Source organism: Scatophagus argus, chromosome 19 (genome assembly GCF_020382885.2).
Source record: "Scatophagus argus isolate fScaArg1 chromosome 19, fScaArg1.pri, whole genome shotgun sequence".
NCBI lineage: Eukaryota > Metazoa > Chordata > Actinopteri > Scatophagidae > Scatophagus > Scatophagus argus.
The window spans coordinates 6,749,329-6,777,223 of record NC_058511.1 but is presented as its reverse complement, the minus strand read 5'-3'; the positions used below and the strand labels follow the sequence as shown (position 1 = coordinate 6,777,223).

The 27,895-nt window shown below is 41.2% G+C and overlaps 1 protein-coding gene across 2 annotated transcripts in view; it reads right to left on the bottom strand.

Annotated features, from left to right (window-relative positions):
• lpgat1 (lysophosphatidylglycerol acyltransferase 1) overlaps positions 1-26,888 on the bottom strand; it is a 39,219-nt gene extending 12,331 nt beyond the window's left edge. Inside the window, exons 1-6 of one of the 2 annotated variants that reach the window (XM_046374155.1) lie at positions 26,299-26,888; positions 25,356-25,608; positions 14,335-14,453; positions 12,978-13,073; positions 9,376-9,655; positions 4,244-4,370 (exon numbers count right to left, since the gene is read on the bottom strand). In XM_046374155.1, the coding sequence (XP_046230111.1) occupies positions 4,244-4,370; positions 9,376-9,655; positions 12,978-13,073; positions 14,335-14,453; positions 25,356-25,593 (860 nt within the window). In that variant the 5' untranslated portion in view covers positions 25,594-25,608; positions 26,299-26,888. Of the gene's footprint in view, positions 1-4,243; positions 4,371-9,375; positions 9,656-12,977; positions 13,074-14,334; positions 14,454-25,355; positions 25,609-25,706; positions 25,887-26,298 lie in introns of those variants that run through there. The other variant, XM_046374156.1, reaches the window with a different exon arrangement.
• Between the last annotated feature and the right edge of the window lie 1,007 nt (positions 26,889-27,895).

Here is a 27,895-nt window from a genome sequence, read left to right as displayed (position 1 = left end):
ATTTTCTGAAGACCTGCATGCACCCAGCCTTTGACCTCAGATGATGTGGTCTGAACTCTGACACCTCTTGAGGAGGATTCTGTCCATTCTCCACCGAACAGAGTGAATATGGGTGGGGGATGACTCCTGTAATAGGTTTCTATGATGACAAATGTCCTCTGAAAGCTGTAAGCTTTGAAGGAAAAAAAATATCTCCACTCATTCATTATCCCAAGACACTATCTCTAATCACCAAGGCACTCATTACCTTCACAGGTAAAACGTGGGTATAGGAGATATTGATCCTGAGTAAGGTGCTGAATGAACTACAGTAAAAAAATAAAAAAGGAAGAAATCTGTCAGATTTACATCTATCGACTTGAGACTCTGTAACCTTTACACAGAGTGCTTAGAGGAAAAGAAAATCTGCCTCAGATATCTTAAGAAAGCAGTTTGGCTGCAAGCTCAACAATTCTGTGTGAGCGCCTTGTCTCAGAGAGAAAGCCAGGTGTGCAGCTCGAAAGCATCCCTGTGATGACCACGCAGACTCGGACTCCATAAATCATGTCACAGATATTTTCAAACACCAGCTTTCACAAACGCACACAGCAGCTAAAAAAAAAAAAAAAAAGAGCGGAGAAGGTGCATCTAAAAGAAAAGGATTTCAATGTATTTAACACCCACTACTGCCCTCCCTTGGCCTCCATACGCCCACCTAACTCTCCCATCTGCCATTCACAGAGGGCTTATGATGCTGCAATCTGGAAGACTGAGATTATATGGGGAGAGGGCAGGAGACACAGCGAGGGAGGGTGAGGCAGAGGGGTGAGGACTGGAGGCAGTGAGAGGAAGGGGGAGGTGGAAGGATTAAAAAAAAAAAAAAAAGTGCAGAGCGTTCAGTGCAGATTCATCTAGAATATTACTCAATGCTCAGCTGCCTGTTTTGAAGCTGAAGCCCAGGCGCTGTAGTAATCTATACAGCTCCGTAACAAAAAAAAAAAAAAGATAACGCAGGAGGAGGAAGGCGATCTGTCAAGGTCAGCTCACATAGGAAGCCGGGCCCTGACACGACTGCAAAAGGTGATCAAACGCTTCATGGATTCTGTTCAACTGTTGGACTTGAACACACCACAAAGACTACGGCTGAGTTCTAGCTAACGCCTGACACGCATCAACTTTCAGTGTCTGCAAGGGGAGGAAATACAAGTCTGTATTTATAATCCAAGAAAGAAATCAGAAATATAAAGAAACACAGTACAAAATGAGCTAACTGTTTCTAGGCTAACCTGGAATCTGGCACAACAGATTTTGGTCTTTTTCTGGTAGAAGAGGAGGGTGCAGAAACAAAATGGGTGAAATCAATGATTTGCTAAGCTGAACAGCAAGTCGGGGAGCAACACCCAATCTGCAGATTCAACCTGCTGAATCGCCGATGAGGGCCAACGGGCCGACGCTGTGCTTGGTGTCATGGCTCTTACACTGTCTGTGAGGACAGATGATTCTCTGTTCTGCAGGCTTTCTGATAAAACTATCAATTCTGAAGTCATCAGGAGAGCATGACGATGACGTAGGGTGACCTCAGTTTCTTCAATACATCACTGAAAACTTTGTTACTGTTAATTCCCAGGTCAGCACTGACATCACAACTTTTAATTTAATCTGCAGCAGCTTTCCTGCCAACATCAACAGGAACAATGTTCCCCATAATATTTCTGATGCACAATTCAATGAATTTTATCAGAAATATGTTGGATATTATTCATTACTGATTCAGTTGGATTGGTTTTTAATTTGATTTATGCCACCCAGGGTAGCAACACTATTGATAGCTCTATTTGAAAATTTTATTTTATCACATCACGTTGGCTCTTCATCACTATTTTGTGTCTCAGTTTGAACATTAGTGTAACATTTTGGTGAAATGACCAATTAAATTTACAAAATTCCCTGACTTCTCTGGTCTGAAGTTTGTCAAGTTTTGTGGCACTGAAAAAAACAAACTTTAACATAAAAGAGGGCAACACGTAGTCTTACAAAACACCTCAAAAAGCCTGATTTTAATTCTTACAACATTACAACCAATGACCAAAAATCATTAACATCTTCTCAATAATAGATCTGTTTTATGTTGCTGTTACATGATCATTATTGATGATGTGAATGATGTTGGATATGGTTGGTTGGACTAATCTCTTTGTTTAGTGTATTATGACTTCTGTGTGGCTGTTTTATTATTTATGGTGCTCCGATTATGCCCAACCCTAAAAACTCAGCTAATAAAGTGCTGTGCAGTGGAACCTTAGCTCTCAAAATTCCATAATATCCTATAGATGTTATAATTTCTATCCTGGTGAAAAAAAAACACTGCACTCCTTGCAGAAATGCTGTTGTTGGGTGGCACACTCGTCTAGCTGCCTTTCCTATCTGCATCACCAAAAGTGCATCATATTGCTCACTCCCCCACAGCGTTCTCAGCAGGCTCATTAATCCCCTTGTTGACTCTGCACCTGTACCAGCATGAGCCCAACTTCTGTATGATCAGCGTCATCTACACGGCTGGAACTGAGTGTGCACACTTGTAACAGGAACAGCTGTGTCTTTAGCTTGGTTGGGTGCCTTCCTGTCCATCCCCAGGCTGCAGAGCTGCTGACCAAGCGAGAGAAGCTGATTGTGTCAATGGCTGATTAGAGCGTCCCTGAGGTGGGATGGGACTAGTGCATCCTCTGTTCGTCTAATTACAGACTTAATGAGTCCTTAGCTTTAGTCCAAGTGGGCAGAGAAGCCTCCAGAGAGGGGCCGGCAAGCCAGGTGTTCATAAATCACCTTTTACTTTGCCCTGACTCACCCCGCACCCATGAGGTGAACACACACATGGGCTGTCTCACGAGGTTGTTGAGGGGCGATGGAAAGCATTAAGGGTCAAGATAACTTATACGTGATGACTGCTGCTTGAGCCTGGACACATCCCCACTGATATACCCTCTCAAGACTATTCACAGAGGGCCACATTTAACTTGACCCGAGTCCACAGAAAATCTAATCCTGGCACACCTTCTTCATATCCTTGAGTGGATGGATTAGCATCAGAGGGGACCTGGAGGGCACCGACAGCATGACAACATGGAGGGGCAAATGCATTCATTTTGCATAACAGCAGAAATATTCTTGGCTACAAAATTTTGGCCGTCGGTTGTTTTTATTACAGCCTGCATTTTTTTTCCCAAGATCTTACATTGCAAGTTAACATTTCATTCATGTCATTTGAAACCAAGTAAGGTTACTACCGAGGATATCACTAACTAAAATTCCTTTGTGTATTGCCATCGTCACATTCACACAAAAACATATCACTTCCAAGTACTTGTGCACCAGCAGTAAGTCCAAGGTGTTATTTTCAAATTGTGGGTTTTGTCCAACCAACAGTTCAAACAGTCTCTGTTAATTAACAAACCACTTGTTTCACTTCTAAAACAACAGTTTTTTAAAAAAAACACAACAGGGACAGAGTCTCTGTAAATGCTTAAAAAGTCATTTTATATGTGCATGTGAATACTCCATCCTTACTCTGAATTCCAATTTAACACATTATATAAAATGGGAATAAAAAAGACCTCAGACAAAGCTACCCACAATCAACACAGAGCAAAAGCAGACATGTAACAAACATGAGATGACTACATTATCACATGTGTCTGCTTGCCACACATGAACACACCTTGAGACTCTTCAAAAGTGGCCCTGTTAAAGTTAAACTTCTGCAGTGCTATCAGTGGGTGGACAGTCCTCAAGGTCCTCCTCGATATAAATGAGTCACATGAACAGTAAAGAGTCTCAAAGTCTCCTTGTACCAAACCTAAATGACTTGTAACTCTATTACAGACCCATGATGGGACTCTCTGGTAATACAGATTCCCCGTATGAAGGAAATCTATATTTTTCTCTAGTTTGTTTTGAAGACATAGATATGGATAGATCTTCCCATTATAAAACATTACAGTTCACTAGCAATAATGGCTGGAAAGCACTAATGCTAATCTCAAATGTTTAAAATGCATCAATGACACAAAACGATTGACATTATGTTGAACTTATTTCATGATGTAATGCGGTACATTTTCATGTCATGCAGTGTGTTTGCATGCTGGCTGCACAATAAATTTGCATAGTAAAAATAGCTCTTGTGTTCCTGTCTCGTGTGAATGAGAAATTCCAGTTTTGAAAACAAGGTACCTTGGATAGATGGAGAGGTGAGGTTTATTCTTACCTGTAGTGCACATGCGTGACTGTAGGAGGCCTGTAGCCAAAGATCCAGGTCTGAATGTCCATGGGTCTTGCTTTCGGGTAAGCTATAGTAACATCTATTACCCACTGCAGGCCTTTACGTTTATTACCTGTACAGAGGAAACACAAATGCAGAGAGAGAGAGAGAGAGAGAGTCAGGACTCGTTTCAAAGGCAGGGATCTGGGCTAGAACATGCCACCTGACCACAACCAACAAGGCTCTGATGTCAAGGACAGCAGCCCAACAGCTGGTATAAATTCAATGACATTTCCATAAATCAGATGCATGCCATCACAGACGCTGAACTCTGGCTGTTCTGTTGAAGAACAAGTATTTTGAACTCCTTGCTGTTCCTGGAGATTTTTTACATGACAGCAGTGCAGCCAAAGGAAGGCTGGTTACCTGCCAAAGTGATGGAAAACACAGTCTTAACAGCTGAAGTCCTAACTTGACAGAACTTGGCTGGCAGCTATTTATGAGTCAGCGTAAAGAAACATTTTCACATCAATATCTTGTTATTTTACCAAAAGAAAGCCTGAAATTTCTCACTCTCCATTTATGGCAGAGTGAGGCAGAGAAGACAGAAAGGAAGACAGGTGGAGAAGAAGAGAAAAAGGTAAACACCCGATACAAATTTGTCAGCTGCAAGAGCGCAGGTGTGCGAGTATTTATGCACATTATGCAGGGTCAGCTCTGTGCTCACCTGCATCTAACCACAAACAAGACTGAAATATAACAGATGAAAAATTGTGTATGATAAGAATGATGAGTTTTCTCTTCATTAAACCTCCATTATTCACTTGAAATCTGCTGCACTGAGACTGACTCAAACACTTTCCACAGCACGTCAATGTATGTCACTGCTGGGAGTGGTAAATCTTAAGAAACATACAAGAGCTGAACCACAACCACAACATTCACTATGTTGAAAGCCATATTTCTTCACTTCTGATGCTTCCCCCTGCACTTAGTAAAGGAGCTCTGCAATCCTAAACAGGCTCGGGCTTGTCTTTGCACAGGACGCAAAAACATGAAACCTTTAACAGTTTTAACACCTGAAGTGCTACATAAGTGCATTAACTAAATGCTGAGTGATCCTTTACGCTGAAGAAGGTTGCGAGAAGCTACAGTCAGCATGGACACATCTAAACTAAGGCTGATGTGAAGCAGTGCAACATTTTTGACTGCCTGACTGACGTCACAGCCCAGGCTGCTGTCAATGTGCAACAGAGCACTTCCCTCAAGTACAATGCCTCCTCTATTCGGCCTATGTGACGAGGCAATGCAAAAGTTTACAACAGGTCAGCCATGTTACACATTACACTCAGTCAGTGTCTACAGCAGTAAAAACAGGGAATGTTGTTAACAAGTCATAATTTCAACCTTTTCACACGCTTACAGAAAACAGAAAAATGCTCGGTGAGGGGGAAGAAGAGCGTGACAGAGATATCGCCAAATTCATGTGGGACTGACACATATGGTTTACAAACACACAGTTCATTTGATTAAGTATGCTATGATCACGGCTGTTTGTACATATTGATAGGGACACCTTGTCAGTCACAGTTCCTTCCTCTCAACAAACAATGCCAAAACATAGTAGACAACAAAGTCCAATCCATTTTGAATGCTAGATAGTGGGCAGAGGATTATGGATGACACAACATGTTTAAGAGTGCACACCTGTGTTTACTCAGCATTACAGCATTGTTTCAAAACAACAGATAAGGCAAAAGCAAGAAAAGACAAAAAATGATGCTGAGGCAAGTGCTGGGTCATTTATACCAATGTTACAGTGACTTGATATGCATCCTTGGTATTGATGGGACTGGCTAACAGCACATCTATCCACATGTGGGTAATTGGATCCAGATTTCTGTCTAAGCGTGCTGAAAGGCAGCCATCGCCTCCCGTGAGCGGCCGGCCAAAGACCAGGGCCCTGAGCCAAGGTCGCTGGTGCCCTATATGCTGTGACAAACAATACTGTAATAACAGGAGTCGTGGTAATTTGAAATGACATCAGAGAGGCCCTGTCCTTCTGTGAATGGTTAGAGGAAGGAAATACACTGGCAGATATCTGGCTCTCTATCAGGCCATTCTGCCAGCCAATAACAACACTTCAAGCCAAGATTGGTCCCTCCCACTGACTGAAACGTGGGCGAAAATTGCCTCTGATTGGTTGGTGCTATCAAACACATTTGCCTTTGGTTCACATGGAACTCCAAACCCAGCCTTAATCACTCACAACTGTGAACTTTGCTTACCTGCCAACTGTAAATACTTTTTATTATAACACATACACCTTATCAGCCTTAGCTGCAATCGGAGCCTGCCTGCAGACTGTGAACTACACTGGCGACCAGCGACCCAGGTGCTTTGTATTTGCACTGTGCAGTGTATTTTAGCCCAGTTGACACTGCATGGCTGATACATAGAGGCACGCACATTTACATCCTATTTTCTCCATGTGGCCCATTTATCTCTGAGTGAGTCAGCAAGCTCTGGGCACCTCTGCAGAGCATCGGGGAGGGTCAGTGGGAGACGTAGCCATGTCTTTGATCAGCCAGACACACACACAGAATAGCGAGGGACATAGCGCTCTTCTGGGTAGGTGTACATGTGTCTTTTTTTTCTTGCCCTAGGTTGTCATGCCATTAGGTAGATTCAAGTGGAAGGACAAGCCCCACTGCAGAAACCAGCACCCCCTCCGTGCTGCAAGCACAGAGGAGAGGACACAAGGAGAGAACTGGGGTATGAACTGGAACTACAGTAAACAAAAGCAGGGAAAAATATAATGTGTGCGTGAAAAGGATGGACATGTACAAAACCCTAAAACGTTTAAAAATCTACTGTCGTCAGCATTTGTTAGAGACTTTGTGCTAAAGACTTTGTGCTAAATTAGCAGAAAAGCGTAGAGAAAAACATGTACGAGCAGCACATCATTTAGCACATAAAATTAAGCTGTACTCCCCTTTATCTAAACTTTACGATGGCCGATTAAGAGATGCTTCTCCTTTGGTCTGACAGTCAGTCGTAGAGGGATAAACTGACAGCATCTTGCCGTTAATGCTGAGGCTGTAGGACACAGAGCTGTGTTAGCAAACTTGTGGAAGGCGAAAGTCCCTGAACCACATTCTTAATAATGCTGGCCCAAAGTCTCTCTAAATTACTATTAACACAGCACACTCTTAAAATGGATTTTGAACGAAAGCCAGGAGAATCCGCTGGGTAAACTGAGTGTGCAGTGTGCACAGGCATGGGGGACTCATTGCTTTTGCAGGTTTATAGCCATTTTAATGCTGTGCTTTTTGCTGCAGAGGGTTCCAAGGAGAAGGAGGTTTGCTGAGTTATGTGGATAATTTTGCTTGGAAAAACCATCAACATGCATTTTTAGATTAGTCCCACATTCAGATTTAAGGGGTTAATACCCTACCAAGTCCAGACAGTATAATAAACATGCTTAATTATCATTATTTTTTTTGTAAATTTTCATTCGAGTTTCAGGTCAGATCCCTGAGGACAGAAAGATATTGCATCTTAGACTAATAACAGAGGAAGTAGTAGTATTAAGAAGCAAACTGTATTTTTGTAAAAATTTTACTGGTTGCCTACAAAAATTTAATAACATAAACTTGGGTTGTACGTATTAAAAGATGCATTTGTGGCAGAAAAGTTGCCGTTTCTCCTGAGGAATAACAGGAAGACCTTTCACAGAAAATGGAAGAAATGGATCACCTTCACTGCAAACAACCACGACAGTATAATATGTGAATCCATCCTAAGACGATATGGACGTAGTATTAATAATATATATATATAAAATTATATGTGAATAGATAATTGTTGTTGCAAATAAAACCAAAACAGAAATTTGACTTGGAAAGGTTGTTAATTGCACAGTTACCTTCTTGCTCACTGGCTGTATTTAGGGCTGGTCTCTAGACAGAAAAATTACTCTATTGCAAATACCCACTGGGGTTTCAGGGACCTTGATGCAATTTCTGGCACCTCTGCATATGTCATCCTTTCCTCTCCTGGCAATCTTCACTACCAGTCACCTTTCATTTAAAACAGGACTCCCCGAGGACAGAGGGACACAGAGGAGATGATTTAATGCTTCGTGTTTGAAGCATGCTGCATCCCTGGCCTTCAAGCAAACGCAAGACCACATTTGATCAAGAACTACAGTACACAATGGAGCAGGAGAGTTCACAGAGCCTGTGAAGTAAAGACAGAAAAAAAATATGATTTCTGCCAGACCTCCCCAGAAATAGCATTCTACTTTTTCAGACCCAGATACCTCGGAAACATCAAAGAACACCTTCAAATTCAATGATTCATAAAGCAGAAGGCTTAACTCAATAGATTCAAAATCAATTTTAGCATTTCAAATTAACTGCCGTCAATCACAAAAAAAAAGCCTCTTCCAGATTCCTGTTAATTTGAAAACGTTTTCACCTCACAGCAATGAGAGTAGTAGCTGAGGCTTCTGAAGCTCGCATGCAGTTCTGTCTCATTTTAAGATGTGATGTGACACAGGGGACACATACATAAGAATGAAAATTACAAAGCTACAAAGACAATCACAAGCTAACATAGGATGCTGAGCTAAACATGTTTGCTACCCATCCACAGTAGCTCACCTGATCAGGTGTCTTTTAAAGTGCCTGATGAAGTCTGATCTGGACAATCCGCTACCCTTTATTGTGATACTGCAGATGCTGCATAAAGTGATTCTTTTGCTCAGGCCTTGTGTGGATTTTAAAGGTTATGACAAATGTCTCAGCAGCTGCTGGTGTGCTGGACATGGTGTTGCTAGTGTAGCATCATCTGTGGCCATGCACATCACATGTACAACAACAATAGGGGTCAGACATTTCCTTAATGTTAAAGCGACAAAAGCATTAACGATTGTTCTTGAGTCAAGACTCAAGTCTGTTGAGGACAAGTCTCAAGTCACAGTGTGTGTGACTCGAGTCACAAACTCAAGTTCCCATCTCCGTTTCCTTCACCTGTATCAAGATCTCCAACAGACAGACTTAAAAACACAAAACGAATACAGCCCAATCCTAATTAAAGAAAACATTTTTTTTTTTTGCATGTGTATTAGCTACCTGTCTGATTAGGGATCCCAGTCTCGCTGCCCACGCTGCCATTCTCCTGCTGAGCTGACAGAGTTTTCAGGATAACATGGGTGGCCCCGAGGCGAGGCAATGTGACGTGGGTCAGGTGGGGCAGCGAATGCTTCTTGGCAAACAACTGGCTGGTTTCCCGCCGCTTGCGCAGGAAGCCGCCTTCAGGGAACAGAACTATCCACTTCCTGTCGCGGCTGTGGTAGTATTTGTCTAGGTGATCTTTCAAGTAGACCAGCTGCTTGTCTCGGTGAGCTTTACCCTGTTGGGACAAAGGAGTAACCTTAAGTAAATAAAAATGCATGAACCATCGGTAATTAAGTTGCAGATGTTGCAGGTGCAAGTTATTGCACAAGAGATTCCAGTGCAGACTAAGTTGTTTCAGACGACTAGCCCTCTAAAGAAGGATCTTAAAACTAGGCGACTACATTCAGAACAAGTGCAATTATCTCAGTTTCTTAATTGCCCTAAGGACAGAAAGTGATTGAAGCTAAGTGCTAATTAATTCACTTGATAAGATGGATGCTTTTTGTCAGCATATAAAACCAGACAAATGAAAACAAACTAACAAAAACCAGAGGTTAGATGCAGAACACCATGGAGCACTCAGAGCAGCATTAATGGCACGACTGAAATGGATGCAAAACATGATGGCCTTGACAACATTAAGAGCATTAGCAGTGACGGGACGAGGAGGAGCAGGATTGATTTTTAGCTAGGCCTGGTCAAAAGTCATTTTAAATGCATTAGCATGGCTGGGCTGGACTCTGTATGTGTCATGTGAGCACAAGTACACAACTGTATGTAGTAAGACTGTTTACAACACAAGCAAGATGGATAAATACCTCAGTTATTTTTGACAAAAATACAAATCTGGAGATTTAATCCTACCTGCAGCTAAAAAGTCTCTGATTCACAGACAGACATAGGCATTCAAACATATCATAAACCTACATATGACCTTAAAGCTGTTGCTGTGGTTTGATTGTAGCTACAAGAATGCAAGTAAATGTTTCCCACAGTGTTGCTACTGGATTCAGACTGACTCAGGACCACAGCTCGAGACATTTGTATTGCAGCCTTGGTCTCAGCTTCAGAAACATTACGCCCCTACAACGATGTGTCTGTAACTGAGCTCAACAGTGCAAAGTGCAAAATTAAACATTAAGACATAGTGTATCATTTTTGTCAGTTTGAATTCACTCCACAGTGAAGGTTTGGTATGACTAGATGGCTGAATTGTGACCAGAAAGCCAAGTTGACAGCTGCTAGTGACTGATGTGCACAAGTTCAGCATATTCAAAATATCATCTACAAAATTTATAGCTCTGTAGTACCTCAACCTAAAAACAGGGAATACTATAATGAAGTATGTTTCTAATTTGAAGAGTCTCTCTGAGTTTTAGAGAATACCAACACCACCCAACAAAAAATTACAGCCCTGTGCCATAAGTAACCGTGTTACTGCCATGTTGTGCTGTGCATAATGATGCTGGAGACACGTCTGCCTGCACGAGTGGACAGCAGATGCTTGGGAGGCTGGGGCAGATGCTTGCTGTGCCATGTGGATGTGCGACGCGTTCTGGAGAAGGATGTCAAGAATGTACACACAAGAATGCCAGACAGGATCATGTGGCGAGGATGGCAGTAATGACCAAGCCTGCTGCCGCTCGGCGCAGTGCCTGATGTGAAATTCCATGGCAAAGCATTTCCATGACCTAAAAAATTTAATTCCCTCTTGCCAGGGCTGTGGTGCAGCTCAAAAAGTGAGAGAGGGACATGTGGGCTTTTCATTAATTTTCTCAGTCAAAACAAATCAACAGAGAGTGATGTCGTTGAACATGAAGCAATGATATTTGTAAATTTTTGTCCTATTAAGGCTGTTGCCAGAACGTCTTGTTTAGGACCATGAAAAAAATATATAAGGGAAAATTCAAATTTTCTTTTTTCTTTTTTTTGCACAATGTGTAAAACGCCTACATAGTGCTACTTTTTTCAAACTTGAACAGTCAAGAAGTACCATTGGTGATGGCTTGTCTCATTTGCTGCCTTGTATCACAATAGTTGTTAAACTGTGACATGAACGGTGCACCCTGACTCCAGATGTCTGGCTCACTTTGGTCATATAACGTTCACTTCTAACGTCAGGAGAGAGACTGACTGAGTGGGATGAAGAATCAAAGTCGACTGAACGGTGAGCAGCTTCAACATTGTTCAGTCCCTCTGCCTCTGCCGTCTGCAGACATCAGCCTGATGTCAAGAAGCACAAACAGCAGGAGCAGATGAATCGGCATGGAGACCTTTGTTCTCTGTCTGTGCTGAAACTGACTGTTAACACTGAAGTTACTGTTTACTAATGTAACTGTGGAAGTGGATGTTTGTGCTATAGTAATACCATTTTACAAAAAAAATTGTGTGCCTGTGGTGAGTTATAAACTAGCGTTTTTGCTTGCGTTTTTTTGTTGTGTCACATTCATTGTCAAAAATGCCTTCTTTTTCAAACTTAATGCAGACTGCTGTTGAAAGATCTTTGTGTGCTGCTTGAACTGGGTATTTATGATGTGCCAACATCCTGAGTCCTGTATCATAACAATGCACCAGAAAAGGGATGAAAACCGGCGTTGATGCCTGCTGTCATTAGTTGTGGGAATGAGCGCCAACTATAGGAAATTATCTTTTTAGTTTCTCGTGAGTGGTTCCACCCAAACGCTTTGATATTTTGACTGTCTGTGAATGTGCAGTAAATCATTGTTCCCTGGTTGGAATTAACCTCTCAAACTTGCACGGTATTCCAGGACTTCCCCGACCAATAGGAGGTCTGCAGGCTCCAGGTACAGGCCTGTCAGAGCAGGCTGCTCTGTTCGACTGCCCCTACAACAAAAGGGTCAGCCTGACCCAGTGGGGCTCAGCAAGCCTCTCACACCACTGACCACTTCTTTTATCCCTCTCAGAGGATGCTATGGCTGCAGGAAACTCACCAACATATCTGCTGTGCAGCTGGGACGAGCAGATGGACAGCGGCTCCACTTTTGCAGAGTGAAGGAAAAAAAAGGCCAGCAGTAGCATGGAGGTTTAAGAGTTTGGTTATGACTGAGAGGTCTATGTTTAAATTTTGAGGCCTTTGGGGGGAAAAAACGAGGTGTTGACATGTGAGGGAAAAGAGTCATTCGCCTCCCAGTGATAACTGTTTATGTAGCCTTGAGGCTAAATTACAAACTGAAATAACCTGTTGTCAAGCTCACCGAATGTGTCGTGTTAACAATATGCATCAGAGCCTATTAATGTTAAGCTTCTAATGGCTGAATAACAGGTCTGACAGTTTTTTTAGGTAAGTCATATTCCTCATCTGCAGTTTGTGAAACAAGTTACAGATACAATTGCTCATGTTCATATGTATCAGTGTTTTCATTTAAAGTTTCACCAATGGACAGTAAAAAAACATGTATAATTCCTTTTGACCTACACTGTTTTCAGACACAGCCTGTCTGCAATACTGAATTATAATAATCTCTTTGTTAATCATGCAACATGTCACACATAAGTGAACTTAATATTGTGTTTGGTGGCAATTGTGGGTCTCTTACCTGTCGGATGAAGAAGTCCCCATGGATCAGGGACACTAGGCCAAAGTTGGTGTATTTGAACACATGGTCCATCAACCACATCATTTTTCGTACCACCTGGGAAAAAAGGGAGGAGAAATTCAATGAAAATCTGTAACAATCCCTGCGTGATTTAGCTGAATCCCACATTTGCCTGAAAGCAAAAGCATGCGACTTTGGCTTTGGTGCCAGAACCCCAAACTGATACGGCCCATCTGAGCACTGCCACCCTCATGACCTGCACCGATGCAGCTTTGGCTTACTGTCCTTTCAGTGCTAAGAGGATAAACGGGGCCAGGGATGCAGTTGTTGAGGGGGATCATGTCATCATGTTTGTGCTGCGCAGCTTGACAGCTCCAGTGCAGTGCCAGCCTCAGCCAAAAGGCAAATAAATAAATAAAAACACCACCACCACCACCACCACAGTTGTCCCCATTGTTTTAAACATTCACAGCCAATCTTGACGATGATTTGTACAGGGTGGCAGCACAGCGAGCTACACCTTGTCAAATAATCGATTGTTTGAGTGAAATGTGACAGACTTCACTTCCAGGCTTAACAGATAATAACTTTTCTCCCCTGATGTTCCATTTTCAAACTTGGGCTGCTGACGATATTTTTCAGGAAACAGACATTATTTCTGTATGAGACGAACCTGTAAGTCTGGTTAACTTGTGTTAAGTAAAGTACGTAAAATGTAGTGGCCACATGTCAACCGTAGGAATTAAAAAAAAGCAGCTGAGCCCTTAGCAACCTGCACTATAAGGTATTCTATTGCACAATATATGCTTATCTAATACGTGGACTTTGAAGGTCCACATGATACGTTGTTATCTGTGGAAATGAACAAATTTCATATTGGAACAGGTGAAGGGGTGCGTGCACTGACATTCCGACATGTTAGGCTTCCTCGCCGTGAAAATGATCAGTGCGAAAGAATGCAAAGCAGGAGCTGATCAAAACTTTTCACACCTGTTCCTGGCTCTGTGGAGTGCTCGCAACTGACATTTTGTAATTTGAATGCAGCAAACCACAGCATTGCTTTGTGCCACCGTCTGCGTCAACTGTTTTGACTAGACAGAATTATCATCTTATCTTGCAGCTCTCTCCTCTTCTTGCACTAATCACGATTAACATTTAATTAGAAAATCAGATCATGTTGATCTGAACCTTGGTCTCATCAATGTTTTGTGCAACTATGGATTGGCAAAACAAAGTGAGAATTAAAAGACTGGCAAACCTTTTGCAAACTAGTTTCAACAAACATTTTTAGAGCAGCGTGTGCAATTCTATAGGAACTCTTATTTGCAGTGACAGTCATATTTCTCCCTCTTCTTACCGTGCCCTTGTCTTGCAAGCACATCATGAGGGTGCACACATCTCCTGTGGATTGGTGGTTGACAATGACCATGGCTTCCTCTTCAGAGATGGGCCGTACGTCGTCGCCCCACTCCGTTACTGCGAGGCAAAATGAACAAGACATAATGGTTTAAGAGGCTGCGCAAATGATTTGATTGAAAAGGTCCCCATAGGCTTTCTCTGACACAAAGCTTCTGTTTTCATGCTGTGTTAAGTTACTATAAAGTTGATGTAATATATTTATGGGTATTTTATGAAGTGCTGGCAAGTAATATCAACTTTCATTATTGTCACACAATAACATTTTACCAACACTGCCTAAATGTCCTAAACAATCTTTAAGGATATAAAATACAAGCACAATCATTTCTACTTAGTACCAGACACTGCACTTGTGCGTCTAATTCTTTTTTTTAGCAAGAATTTATTTTTAGAGGAGAACACAGCAGGTACTTGACAAAGATAACTGCCTGAATATCCTCAGTTTGAAGACCTAATCATAAGGCTTCGTGTCAACATAAGTCAGCAGACTTGTTGGTATGGGAGCTCTCTGCCTGAAATAACATTTTTCGTTTGGATAAGCAGTAGGTTAACGTCCACATCCTGTTACAACAGGATATTAGGCTCATTTGAGTGTCCATAAATAATACTTCCCTCTCCACTGACACCATACAAGGCAACAATGTATGGCTTAGAACACCACCATGGCTTTGTTCACTGTCAAAGTGATAAAAATAATACACAGCAAAATAAAAGGTGTAGTTCTTTGGACCAAGGACACGCACATCAGACACTGTACACAGATACATCAAGGTCTCATCTACCCACAAAACAATTTTGATCATTATTTAACAAAAATGTTGTCAAGACATGACTCATTTCCTATTTTTGTGACTTTACAGCCAGCTTCATTCAAATATTAGAGCCAAATAACTTGGATTTAAAGAATTAAGCTGAATAAGCGATGCAGACACCAAATCAATGATTAGACACTCATTCACATCAATTAAAGCTTATGATTTTGTATTCTCAACACAGCAAAAAACAGGGTTGGCTTGCAATCATTGAAACGACACCTTTAACTGGTGATGCAGCCACACAGAGCAAATCATAAGAAAAGAGATATCAAAGGTTCTGTGATCTTCTGATCGGTCGAGTATCTCATTTAAAATCAAGAGGTACTGGCACAGTCATGTGTAAATAAATGTTCTCTACCTAATGAGTACACATTAAGTCATACCATACATAAGGTCATAGGCTTGCCAAGGTTGATAAAATCTCAATTCCAATTATTTTGAGTAGTTACTGCTTTGTGTTACCCAGGTCACAAGTGAACACAGGAGTGCCTTAGCTAACCAGAATCTCACCTTAGGAGATTGTTTTTTCCCCAGGATGGTGAAATTGACTTGCTCGACTCTGCTTGATGCCTGATATTCTCACCCTAACTCCAACCAATCTCACTCCTCATGTCTAAACCAGACCAACTAGTCAATCAGAGGCAGAGTGGCGTGGGTCATGACTTCATTATCCTGGGAAAAAAGTTCTCATACCTGCAGGCAGGACAAACAGAGTATATTAGTCAAATGCTGGGTGGCACTAAAGGTAGAGTACCTGCAGCTAAATGATAAGAATTACTTGGATAAAACAGTAAAAGCACAATATAACACGGTCTGTTACAGCCTGTACTTTGTTGTAAGATCATGGATACAAATGTGTGAGAAAGAGGCCCTGCTCGTTGAAACCTGCCGAGTGACAAAGCAACTGAAATGGTGAGCTGCAGTAAAAATAAATAAATGCTGATAAATGCTGCGTCACAAGGTGCAGGGATAAGCTAGCAAGTTCAAGTACAGGGGCCTAGAGCTACCAAAATTAGAATTAACCGATGAGCAGTTAGCTGACAGTTGTAGAGCTCACCTTAAGTAAAGCTCTTGAAAAAACAATGAAAACATGATAGTGTTTAACTGACTTAATATTTTCTCTGGCTGGTAAAGTTACTGAACTAACCAGTGTCTCAGAACCTAATGAAATGGATGTCCATCAATCCTCTGCTCTTTCTTCCCTGATTTACACTGTCAGGCCTCAGAGCATACAGGTTACATTATGGACCATTCATCTGTATTTGACTGTTGATAGGAAACACACAGCAGCTGCAACAAAAGGAGGAAACACGGCTGTGAGATGAGGGGATGACGACAACAACAGCCCAAGCGGAGAACATATGAGTTTTCTTTGGAATTTAAATGCACTTCAGCAGCTCTGAATATTAACGGGAAGCGAGGTGGTGCAAAAATTTAGCTGGACTGTTTATGGATCTTTTTATTGGGAATCCCCATATTTCAAGTTGGGTCCAACCATCTCCATAAGTTCTGTGTAAGGCAGTTGTTGCGTAATGAAACAGAGGAAAGGGTGTGTGTGTACAAGCCTTTGGATGTCGAATGAGCAAGCACTTCCTCTCTGTGTGGGAGTCGACACTAGCAATGCTGGCAGATAAGGATTAACCGGAAATGTTGTTATATACCAAGTTTAACATTTTATTGGGAGAGAACTTGGCATTCATGCAGTAACAAACATCTACAAGGCACAGGATTGACATATTTGGTGCATGACAAAATGTTAAAGGACCACAGAAGAAGCCAAGACCGCCCATATTTTTGAAGTAGTCAAACAGATTTTAAAGTTCAAACACCCTTAAAGTTCTTTTTCTTATTTTAATGATGACTTTCCTGATATACACAATGCAAGCAACAAGCAAGTTATACAATGGAAAAAAGATGATATACCAGTGTCTCCACTGACAGCAGCCTGAAAAGACCAACATGGCTTGCCGCTAATGTTTGAGTAAGAGGGGAAACTTCCACTTTCACTGTAAAATCTCATTTTATCGCTCCTGCTACTGTTCTGTCTTTGTACACAAAAAGTGTCAATTTACCCAGGTCATACACTCTCATTTAATGAAGGACATCATCACGCAAGCACAAACTGAGTACACAAAGACAGCTGTAGGAAATCAGCTCAGAAGTAGTCCAGTGTACAATATGGTAATAGTTCTGAGCAAGGCTGAACGTGGTACGTTCATTGCAACTGTAGCAGTCAAGTACAAAATTAAGTGACAAAGGCTCTGTAACTGGGATGCTGAGGAATCAAATTAAACAACACATCTGATACAAATCGGAAATGAACAATCTTTAACTGTAGCAGATATGTGACCATCAAAGTCAAAAATAATAACTGCCTAAATAAAGCTGTAAAATGACGAGGGAGCAATTTCTAATTATTGAGCTACTATTTTCCCTCAAAGTCCGTAACCTCAATTGGGAAGTTGACGAGTGGAGGCTGCACGGCTATCAGCCACTATCGGACCCGGTTTCCGCCAATACCGATAATTTGTAAAGTATCCTTTCACGGGCTGTTAATTGGTCGAATGGATTAACTGACCTATCTTTACATACAAGACGCCAAACTGAGGATCAGGAGCAATAAAGTGCTTTTAAATGTCTCAAAATATTTCTATGCACAGTCATTCACTCACACTCACACACACACACACACACACACCAGTAGAACAACTGGGACCACTCTGGGATTCAGTGCCCAAGAACACTTCGAAATGCAGCTGGAGCAGAGGATCAAACCACAGACCTTCCAATTAGGAGGAGACCCTCCTAATTGAAGGGTCTACCTCCCGAGCAACACATGCCTCAACATTCTGATCATTGCGTCAACTATATCTCATGTGGGCAGGTATCCAAATACAGCAGGCCTTTAATGTTAAAACTGTGCAATTATATGCAAGCACAGACTCTACTGAAAAGTGAAAGATCTGCTTTCATAAACCCCGGAGGAAAGCATTTGAACCAACCTGTCAGATTAACCATTTCAATAAGACTCACAGTAAAAGGCCGAGTCACTTCCCTGACAGGATAGTTTTCAAAGACAAAGGCTGCAAGCTGGCCACATTTCACTTTGAAATTGAACTCACTTTACCTGCTGCTAGCTCTTCAGCATGTTCAAAACTAGATTTAGTCTTGTAATGCTAATGCACAACTCTTTCATTCTCTTTCATTCAGCAGTTCATTAGCAGATATGGGAGAAAACACTGCATGGTTGCAAACATTAACAATAATTGCAAGTATTCAATGCACAAGGCTCACTGATGTTTATTAGAGTTTATTATATTATTTTTCAGTCACGGATAAGAAAGCCACTTAAATCGACATTCAAGCTCATTAACTGCTGTTTGGCGCATGCACTGACTATAGGATGACAGCATGGTAATTTGTTCATTCCATCTTCATTCCATAATGCATTTTTTAACATTGCCTAAGCTGCAGCCAGGCAGTGCAGGGTGCTTTTGAATCTTCCATCAAAACATAAGCTCACAAGTTCGCTCTCTGAGGTTAGAGAAAGTGGTTTTTTAAAAATTGGACAGACGGGGACAAGTTGTTGGCATGTTCAATTTAGGACTTTGTTTCACCTCCAGCCCTCCGGAGAATATGATCAACCCTCAAGAGCACAGGAATCGAGAGCATACTTGTAGGAAATGACACATCTGTGACACCTGACAGGGTAGTGTAGGGTGTAGGTACCCTAAAGGCAATGTCATTTCATAAGGAGCATGCCTTCATGCTTGCTGAAGTCCCCATTGTTGCTAGAGACGAGCGTAAATGATATCACAGAGATGGGTCATCTGTCAGAAAGAATACATTAGGGAAATTGTCTTTGAGAGATGACACAGTTAGCGCAGCAGGATGACAGCCATGCTGCAGGCACACCGTCTAATCCGCTATCTGTGGTCAGCTAAACGGCATACAGCTGACCTTGCTGCTCATCTATACTACTTTCTCTCTCTCTCTAGAGAAGGAGTTAGATGTGCCAAGGCATTATACCATCTCCCTCTTAAAATGTGACTGTTCACATAGGAGAATGGCTAAAGAGGAAAGTCTTTAAAAAAAAGACCTGTGTGGCAAACCACAGTAGAAAGGGGAACATTTTCATCAATAGTTAAAGATTTCTGGTTACTGGGTCAACTGGATGATGAGCGAACATTAACACCGCTAAATTAACGCAGGCAAGACTTTCTGCTTTTATATTTTGAACATATTCCGCCATGTTTACTCACTTTTCTAGAAACTGGCAGCCACTCTAACCCTGATCTTCAGTTACAAGGGACCTACATGTTTAAAAAACGTAGCAAAGGACACAGACTGCACTAATCATGAGTAGAGCTGGGCCGGTATTAGCTGACTGCAAATATTTTATTACTGATGTACACATTGATAAACAAAGTGAAATTGCAGAGCAGAATTGCCAAAGAGTTTATATAGTCAAATGTAATAAGGTCTGCGCAGCTCATACCTTGGTCACAATTTTTATAAAAAAAACAAAAAACAAATTTGAGCAAGCCTTTCTTTAATCATCAAAATCAGCAGGATTCATCTTCTGGGGTCAATTAAAACCTACAGAGTGTGTGGCCATTGATCCAATAGTTAAGATATTGCAATTTGGAGCAAAGGGATCGACCAAGCAGTACTGCTACCCTTAGAGCTATGGTGCTGGTGTGGAAAGTGTGTGATGAATGTACAGCATTTATACAGCACTTTCCTAGTCTACTGACCACTCAAAGTGCTCTACAATACATGCCGCAGTCACCCAGTCTCACACACATGTATGCACTGATGGCAGAGTGAGTGTAGGCTAGGAGCACTAATGTCAACAACACTTTTGGAGCAGATGAATACAGACGTCGATGTCATTTAAATATGAGAAATGTGTAAACCACATCTTAAAGCATGAGTCATGAAATAGAATTAAAGTGTCTCAACAAGACACGACGTACAGCATTTTCAAAATGTTTTATCCAATATGTAAAACAATTATCACAGCCATGATCCAACAATGTAGAAACAGGTTATATTCAGTGCAAGACCTAACGCGCTAAAGAGCATCCATTTATCAAGCCCAGCCCTGTAGTCTCCACACTGCCTTAATGGAGTGAATGGTTCGCATGAATCGCCTTTAATTTCTTGGTCTCATTAAATGCTAAAAGCTAACTTGAGCCCATCTGTTGCTTCTAAGCGTTTGTTGTATCAATTACACCGCAACACAATAACATTAAAAGATGGACTTATCACATAATGTGTAGTTCATCTATATCAATCCTCCAGGGAGTGAACAATCAGCCTCCACTGATACATACAGGTTTCAGAGCCTCGGAATAAAAGTGATGCTAATTGCGATTCAAGCTATCGACCTCTCAACTGACCTCAATCTGCAGTGTCATTATTCCATGCTGGCTCACTTCCTTCACATGCGCTACAAGACATAACTGTACATGCATCTCAACTTACAGTATCTTTTGATGGACTATACACATTAAACTTTTACCAAAGTCTTCTGGCAAGACAGCAAAAGTCTCCATACCACCAAGAAAAGCTTTAAAAAGAGCTCAGTGTGAATGCTTTTAGAGACATTTTTTCCCCACAGCGGATTATATCACAAGATACACATTTGTACCTTCTTCTTGTGTTATTTCTGGGACTCTGCCTTTGCATCGATAACAAAAACCGGGTCAGCATACACAAAAATTGTTTAAAACACCAGAAATGATCCAATCAAACAGCAGACGATCAGAAGACTTGACAAAAATCTGACACACGACGTGGCGCAGAATCACAAAGCTGTATATGGTGTTGGGAAAACAGGTGCAGCAAAGATGCAATTCAGGACAGTCAGGGAGACGTCAATCAAGTATGATCTATACACACCCACACAGCCCAGAGAATAAGTCTAATCAGCCAAGCAACTGATAACACTTGTGTGGGTGCACCGTGGCTGTACACAGACTCTAACAAATGAAGAGCCACTTCAAAGTGAAACGATACACACTGAATTTACTCCAGTCCGAATTGGGGAAATGTGATCATTCTTGTACCAAAACATTCACAAGAACATCCTGTTATTTACAGCACCATCCTAAAATAGAAGCTACGCGCACAAAACAGAAATGTGACAAACTTTTCTTTCTGTTTTGAGGAACCTGATCATATTTGGTATTAGAACTGAAACAATCAGCTGATCGACAGGGAATTTGGTTATTTTTGATGAATTGGTTTATTCGCTGGGTCCAGCTAGTCAAATGTAAGAAAGCTGTGGCAGTAAACTGAATATCTGTGGACATTTACTTGAAGAGAACAAGCTGAATAGGTCCCGGACTGCAAGAAACTATAGCAGGCTTTTATTCCCACTATTTTCTGAAATTTCTGAGACTAGTGATTAGTGATCAGATTAATTGATACTAGAAATCATTTGTCGCCACACTACTTTGTGGCATCTACACAGTGGCATTTAAATACCTCAAACAGGCCTCTCACGCATCATCATAGACTATTTTCATTATCAATTCATCTGTCTCGAAAACATCACAAAAGTATTTAGTTTAAGCTTATGGGGATCTGGGAAACAAGTATGCAATCAATGTCTGCACTCTAACAGTCATCATCTTTGATCTCTTCACAGGTCCAACAGACCACCCACTCATGGAACATGCAATGAAAATTTAATCCTGCTGGCTTTACTGCACCTGTTTGTGTGTGACACTCCGATCAGGCCTTACACAGTTGTTTTTGTCAACAACAGGGAAAAGAGGGTCAGGTCAAATGACAATACAAGTCACAGTAATGCAAAAAATACCTGACAAGACTCCAGTGAAGTGTTCAAACTGTCAGAGGCTTTCTGTGGCTGTCCAACAAATGATCTTTTTTTTAAAAAAAGAAATTTCAGGATGATTCATTGTTGGTGCATAAGCTGTCAGTTCTCTGAAACATCCAAACGAACAAGATCAATCCCTCAAAGGGGCTAATGAATTGTAGTTACAGTAATTTATTGCACCATCTGTGTTGTACTTTTGCAGACACAAACTGAAAAGACATATAGCAAAATACATACCTAAAAAAAGCCTTGAGGACAGCGTTGAAGTAAAACCATGCAGGAAATTTAGTGTTAGCAGAACATGAGATGGTAACTTGATTTAAATACCATGAAGATTGTGGAGTAGGTCTGTGGGTCTTGATGTTACAGCAACATATTTCTGCTCCTGAAAAGTAGCCTCAATGATCATGTGCAAGCATAATAAAATAAAACACACTGGAAGAAGGTTGATGATGAACTGCTAGGTGAAGCAGTCAAGCTGATTGAAACACATTTCAATCCAATGTCACCAAGAATTGAACTCAAGCAGCTGTCATTATTACATTTCTAAAAGAACAACAAGGCGGCTATCGGAGCAATGAAGGCTTCCTGAAACCTCCATGGTCAACGTTTTTGAAGCCTTCATTGATAAGCATTCTGTCGAATCCATGTGTATATGATTAAACGCTTCTCACAAGTCAACCTGTTTGATGAGTGCTTCAAGTATCTTTTGTCTGATTGAGTACTGCAGCCTGGCTCCGATATAAGACCAAGAATACCAAGACCTGAAGAACTTGAGTCTGATTGTGTCTCTTTGGTGCAACATAAAATGCTTCTTGTACACACCCCAGTGTACCTAACTAGGTAAAAAAACAGCCATCAGAGCTTTTGGGGGCAGGCAGAGTTTAAAGACGTTAAGAAACACTTATTATTCCACTCTTGGGAATAACGAGAGAGCATTGACACTCTCACCTTCACTGTAACTTAATGACTCAAACTAGGCCTAAATGAGAAGCTTGAGATTTCTTGTAAAACAGGGGCAGTCAGTCTCGAAAACTTTCTAACAAATAATCGCGTCTTTTTGTCGATATTGTCCCAGTGATAAAAATAAGCAGTACGTGTCTATATCTGGTACTGATTCTATATTATCTATAAAGCACCAGTGTTCTGCTTCTCCAGCAGAGGTGATCCAACGTCCTTCTTCACAGACAGTTTACCTTAAACATAATTTACAGCTGCTTCTTCCGAACAGTAGTTGAAATATGTACTTTAAGTATGACAGCAAAGCTATGACCTTGAACAAATCCAGGAGCCTGTAAACTGTTATGTGTTGTCCAGACTCAAAGTCCATTTACACGGTGCAGGGAAATGGCGGGTACACAGAAGTGCCTTGTGTAGCAAAGGTAACAGGGTTGATCGACCCATCCTTGAGGGCAGGTCACAATGCCAGTGCTTACATATGGCCTTTGACTACTGCACCTGAATCATGACCTCTCCACAAAAAGTATTTTATCTGAGACTATGCTCATGTCGCCGGTGTTTATTGTTCTGTACCAATTAAGTTTCATTTTGTGTGAGACTGCACACACAGTACTTTTTTGTGATGTGGCCAATATCTGACATCAGTCTACATAAGTCATACTTCTGAGCTGACCCCCACAAACAAATAACAGAATCAAAGATTTAACCCTTGTATAGGGTATAAGTATACAAAGACAATGGAGAGCAATTACATTAAAGTGACTGTACATGGCATGTCACTGTGTTACAGTGTAATTAATTGCAAAATAACAAATTACCCACGGTCACTTCTTTTATTTTAGTCTGTGGCTTGTTTAAAAATCATTTTACTTGACATTATCACATGGCTCCATTCAGCCATCGTGTTTTTTTTTTTTTTTAACACACATCATGTGAGTTCTGCTGCAATAAAGTGATGTAACATGGCACACAGCTGCAAAAAAGTATAAATTCTGATACGACTGTTGAGACTAAGGTCATGTTAGAGCAAACCTGGTTTGTGACCAAATAAGCAGCAGAGAGAAAAAAAAAACTTGACTTGACCATTTTACCTGTTAAGCATATGAAATGAATTTAAGTGCCATACTTCAAATCAAATTACAGTGTATACTATATCTGACTTAAACCTTAGCCACTGTTGTTCACACGACACGTATCTCACTTCCACTTGTCAATCAAAGTGCGTAACACTTATTGCTCAACACAAGACCAGGTGTTCTATAGGCTGAAAGCTTTGCATTATTAATCAGTACTCCATGTTGCTCCCCATGTTCACCACTTAGCAATTTGTAAGCATTTTGCTCTGTGCAACCAAACACCACTGACTGCCTGAATCACTTCAAGATACTCAACCAGCCAGTTGAGTGGAACCAACAAACACTTAAGGTATCCTGCTGCTCATCAAACACATGTGTCAGCTAAATGTGTTTCTTGTACTATCTATGCACAATTATCATGAAAAACAATTACACCACCTTGACTGTACTTGGTAAAGCAAGCCATTACGGCCACAATTAACTATTAATCTGCCCGCAATCTTCTCACTTAGTTCATGAAATGTGACAATCACAATTTGAGAGCTGATATACCCAAATTAAATAACTTGTTTCTGACTTATTTCCAATTCAGGAGAAGAAAAAAATATGTTGGCATCCATACACTAGTCAGTAATCATCAGCTGGGGAACAGCTAGCTCCAGTTTGTGTCTCTCCTGTATTTCACTGAAGTCACACAGAGGTGAGCACCAGAGGTCCAGAAGATCATCATTTCCAAAGGTCCTCAAAGACTCTTCTAACCATTTAGATGACAAAGATAAATATCCCTGTATATAAGCAAATAAACTGAAGTAATAAAGAAATATGTATATATCAATATAACTAATACCATTATGTTTACATGTTTATTAAAAATTCAAATTAAGCAGAGACACAGCATCCTAACTTCTTGTGCAGTAAAGAGAATCTTTTAATCCAGATAGTTTGAAGAGTCTTTGAGGATTTTGGGAATACCTTCAGAAAAGCAGTAAGTCTTTAGTTAAATGACCCGCTGGGCTTTCTAAACAGAGTGTAGGTCCAGTGTATGTTTCATTAATACAGAGGTTTATCTCTGTGCCCTGAAAGTAAATACACGAAGCATAAACTGTGGCTACCAAGCAACTTCACTGGTTTTGGAGCAATGTTGTGCACCCTTACCCAATTGTAAACTACTGAGTTCAGCATGCAAACACAAAGCATCTCTGCATTCAAGGCAGCACACGGATCAATAGCGATGTGTGTACATCACAAATTGTCTTACTTGTATAACCTGCAATCCAGCCCCATGAAGACACCATGGCCAGCAACCATTTGAACATGACTCCTTCAATGTGCCAGAAAGCGGAGCTGTCCCATATTCTCAGCGGTTGCAGTAGCAGCAGGTATAAGCAGTAGGATGGGATGGCTACACAGTTGTTGAGGAACATAAACACAAAACGGAGCACAGACTTGAGCAGAACCCAGCCCAGTTTGCCGGCCCCGTCCAAGAGCTGTGCCATCCTGATACACACCGTCTGTAAGAGAGACACACAGCAGCAGTAGTTAGTATCTCGGCTCGGCTTGCTTGATAAAAGTAAGGACGAGTCACGTGTGTACACAACATTATGCTTACTGTAAAGAAACGGGTGCGCTTCGAGCGGGACACAAATCCACAAAGACACCCAACGTTATACAATACACTCCGGAAACAGAGGCGCGTGTCTGCCGCTAACCGGTTGAGGGTGAGGCTCTTTCGTGGAATTTAAATGTACCAACACGCGTACTGGATTCTGTCTTCTGAATATTACTCAAGAGGATTTAACTGTGGTTGTTATTCGTGACATCATCCTAGCTAACGTTAGCTGCCTAGCCTTAACAGTTAATACATGCAACGACAGGACCATAAAAGGACCAGTCGCACGGGACGTGGTTGACCACTTCAAGACACGCTAGCTAGCAGTAGGTAGGGTTAGCATAACGGGAACAGATGTTGAGAAATGTGCCAGGTATGACAACTCAAGGGCAATAAGATTATTGCCCAACACGCTGGCACGAATAATAGCGATAGCTAAAAAGCGTACACGGTCCAGCATTTTATGAGACAATACTCTAAGCGTTAACACGGACCCTGGGTGCCTGGTGCAAAGCGCAATAACCGTGTGCCTCATCCAGAATATAGTCCGACCCTGTAATGTAGTAAAAGTCTGGCAGCTCGTGTTACTCACCCGATTAATGTCGCTGAAGCATCCAAGGACGGCCAGAGATGTAACTAATTGTTGGAGCGAGATAAATTGTGTCACGTGTAGCTAACCTAAACGGTTAGGTTAGCATTTTTTGCTAGTTAACATGGCCAGTCTCGACCAAATCCAGGGACAGTAGTGGAAATGTCTAAAAACGTTACAACAAACCCCGCGTGATAAAACCGCAGTTGTACCCATTTAGCTAACGTTATCTATGGTTGCTCGGGCACGGTAAATCCCCAGGGGCGCACCGTTAGCTCGCTAGCTAGCTAGCAAGCAAGTCCACTTGAGCGTCGCTGGCTCCATCTCAGTCAGAGACACCGGGATAATTCCACCGATGCATCATCATCATCATCGTCGTCATCGTCAAGTTAGCTAATGTTAGCTAAAGAGCTCCCATAAGCGAATAAGGACGAGAGGCCTCAGCGCCGCGACTGAGATAAACGTTGTGCAAACTATAAACGACAAATGCACAGCTAATATGAAGGACGGCTATTTTGTGTGTCTAGGGTGGCAGGACCCGCTATCCTTCTCCAGAGCCCGATTCACACAGCGTCAACGTACGCAAAAAAATCAAGAATGAGAACGGAAGTGGCTCTTCTTTACCCTCACAATAAAAGTTAGTTGTAGGTGGGCATATTTCCACACAAATGTTGAGATAGGAATTGAAAACCTTGATGCTTTGCCTTAAATTATCTAAACACAATCTAAAAAGTTACTTTTATATGCATACTAAACAAATGATTTATTGTGCCACTCATGTTTATACTTTAGTTTCTTTTCAGTAAATAAACAAAAAAAAATGAAACGAAATCATACGCTCACTCTGAAGACACTAGAATGTATTTGCTTTTAACCTACAGTTAATATTAAGTACGACTTTGGGATTTGATGTTTTTATTATTTTTAAACGAACGCTTCATGTGCTGGAAAAAATCTTTTATTTTGAAAGCCAAGTGCGGAAACGTCATTTTTATTCGTTCTAACTTAGCGCTGTTCTGACTTGACTCGACCCGACGCCAGATTCCAGCCATTAAGTGCGCAGGCTCTCTGATTTCAAGCGCTGATGGGTTCGGCATCTATAAACACGATTTTATATTGTTGTGACTAAATCTTAAATTAAGACAGTAACTTATTTTAAGATTGTGGGTTCACTGTCAAAATCGATGTAATCGGCTTAATTTTAACCAGAAAGAGCGTGCTTAGCAGAGTTTTCAACCTTTTTAAAGCATTTTAGAGTTTGGAAAGATTACATGGAAAGCACAAGATTGTAGTTTGGTGAGATATGACATTCAATGCTACGCTGTAGGAATTAACAAATAAAAGTGTCTGTTCAAAAAGTCTAAATTTAACAGTGTGATTCAGACAAGTCTGGGACTGACATCAGAGATGTTAGTGCCCTCAGACATTGATGTCCAGTTAATGACTATGGTCTGCCCCCTGATGGCCCTTTATGTCATTACACTCCATGCAGTACAGATGACAGTAAATCCAAGGACACTCAATAATAAATCGCCCTCGAGATTATTGCATGCGTAAAATACTGTTGGGTTAAGAAAATCGACAGGGAATTAAAAACAAT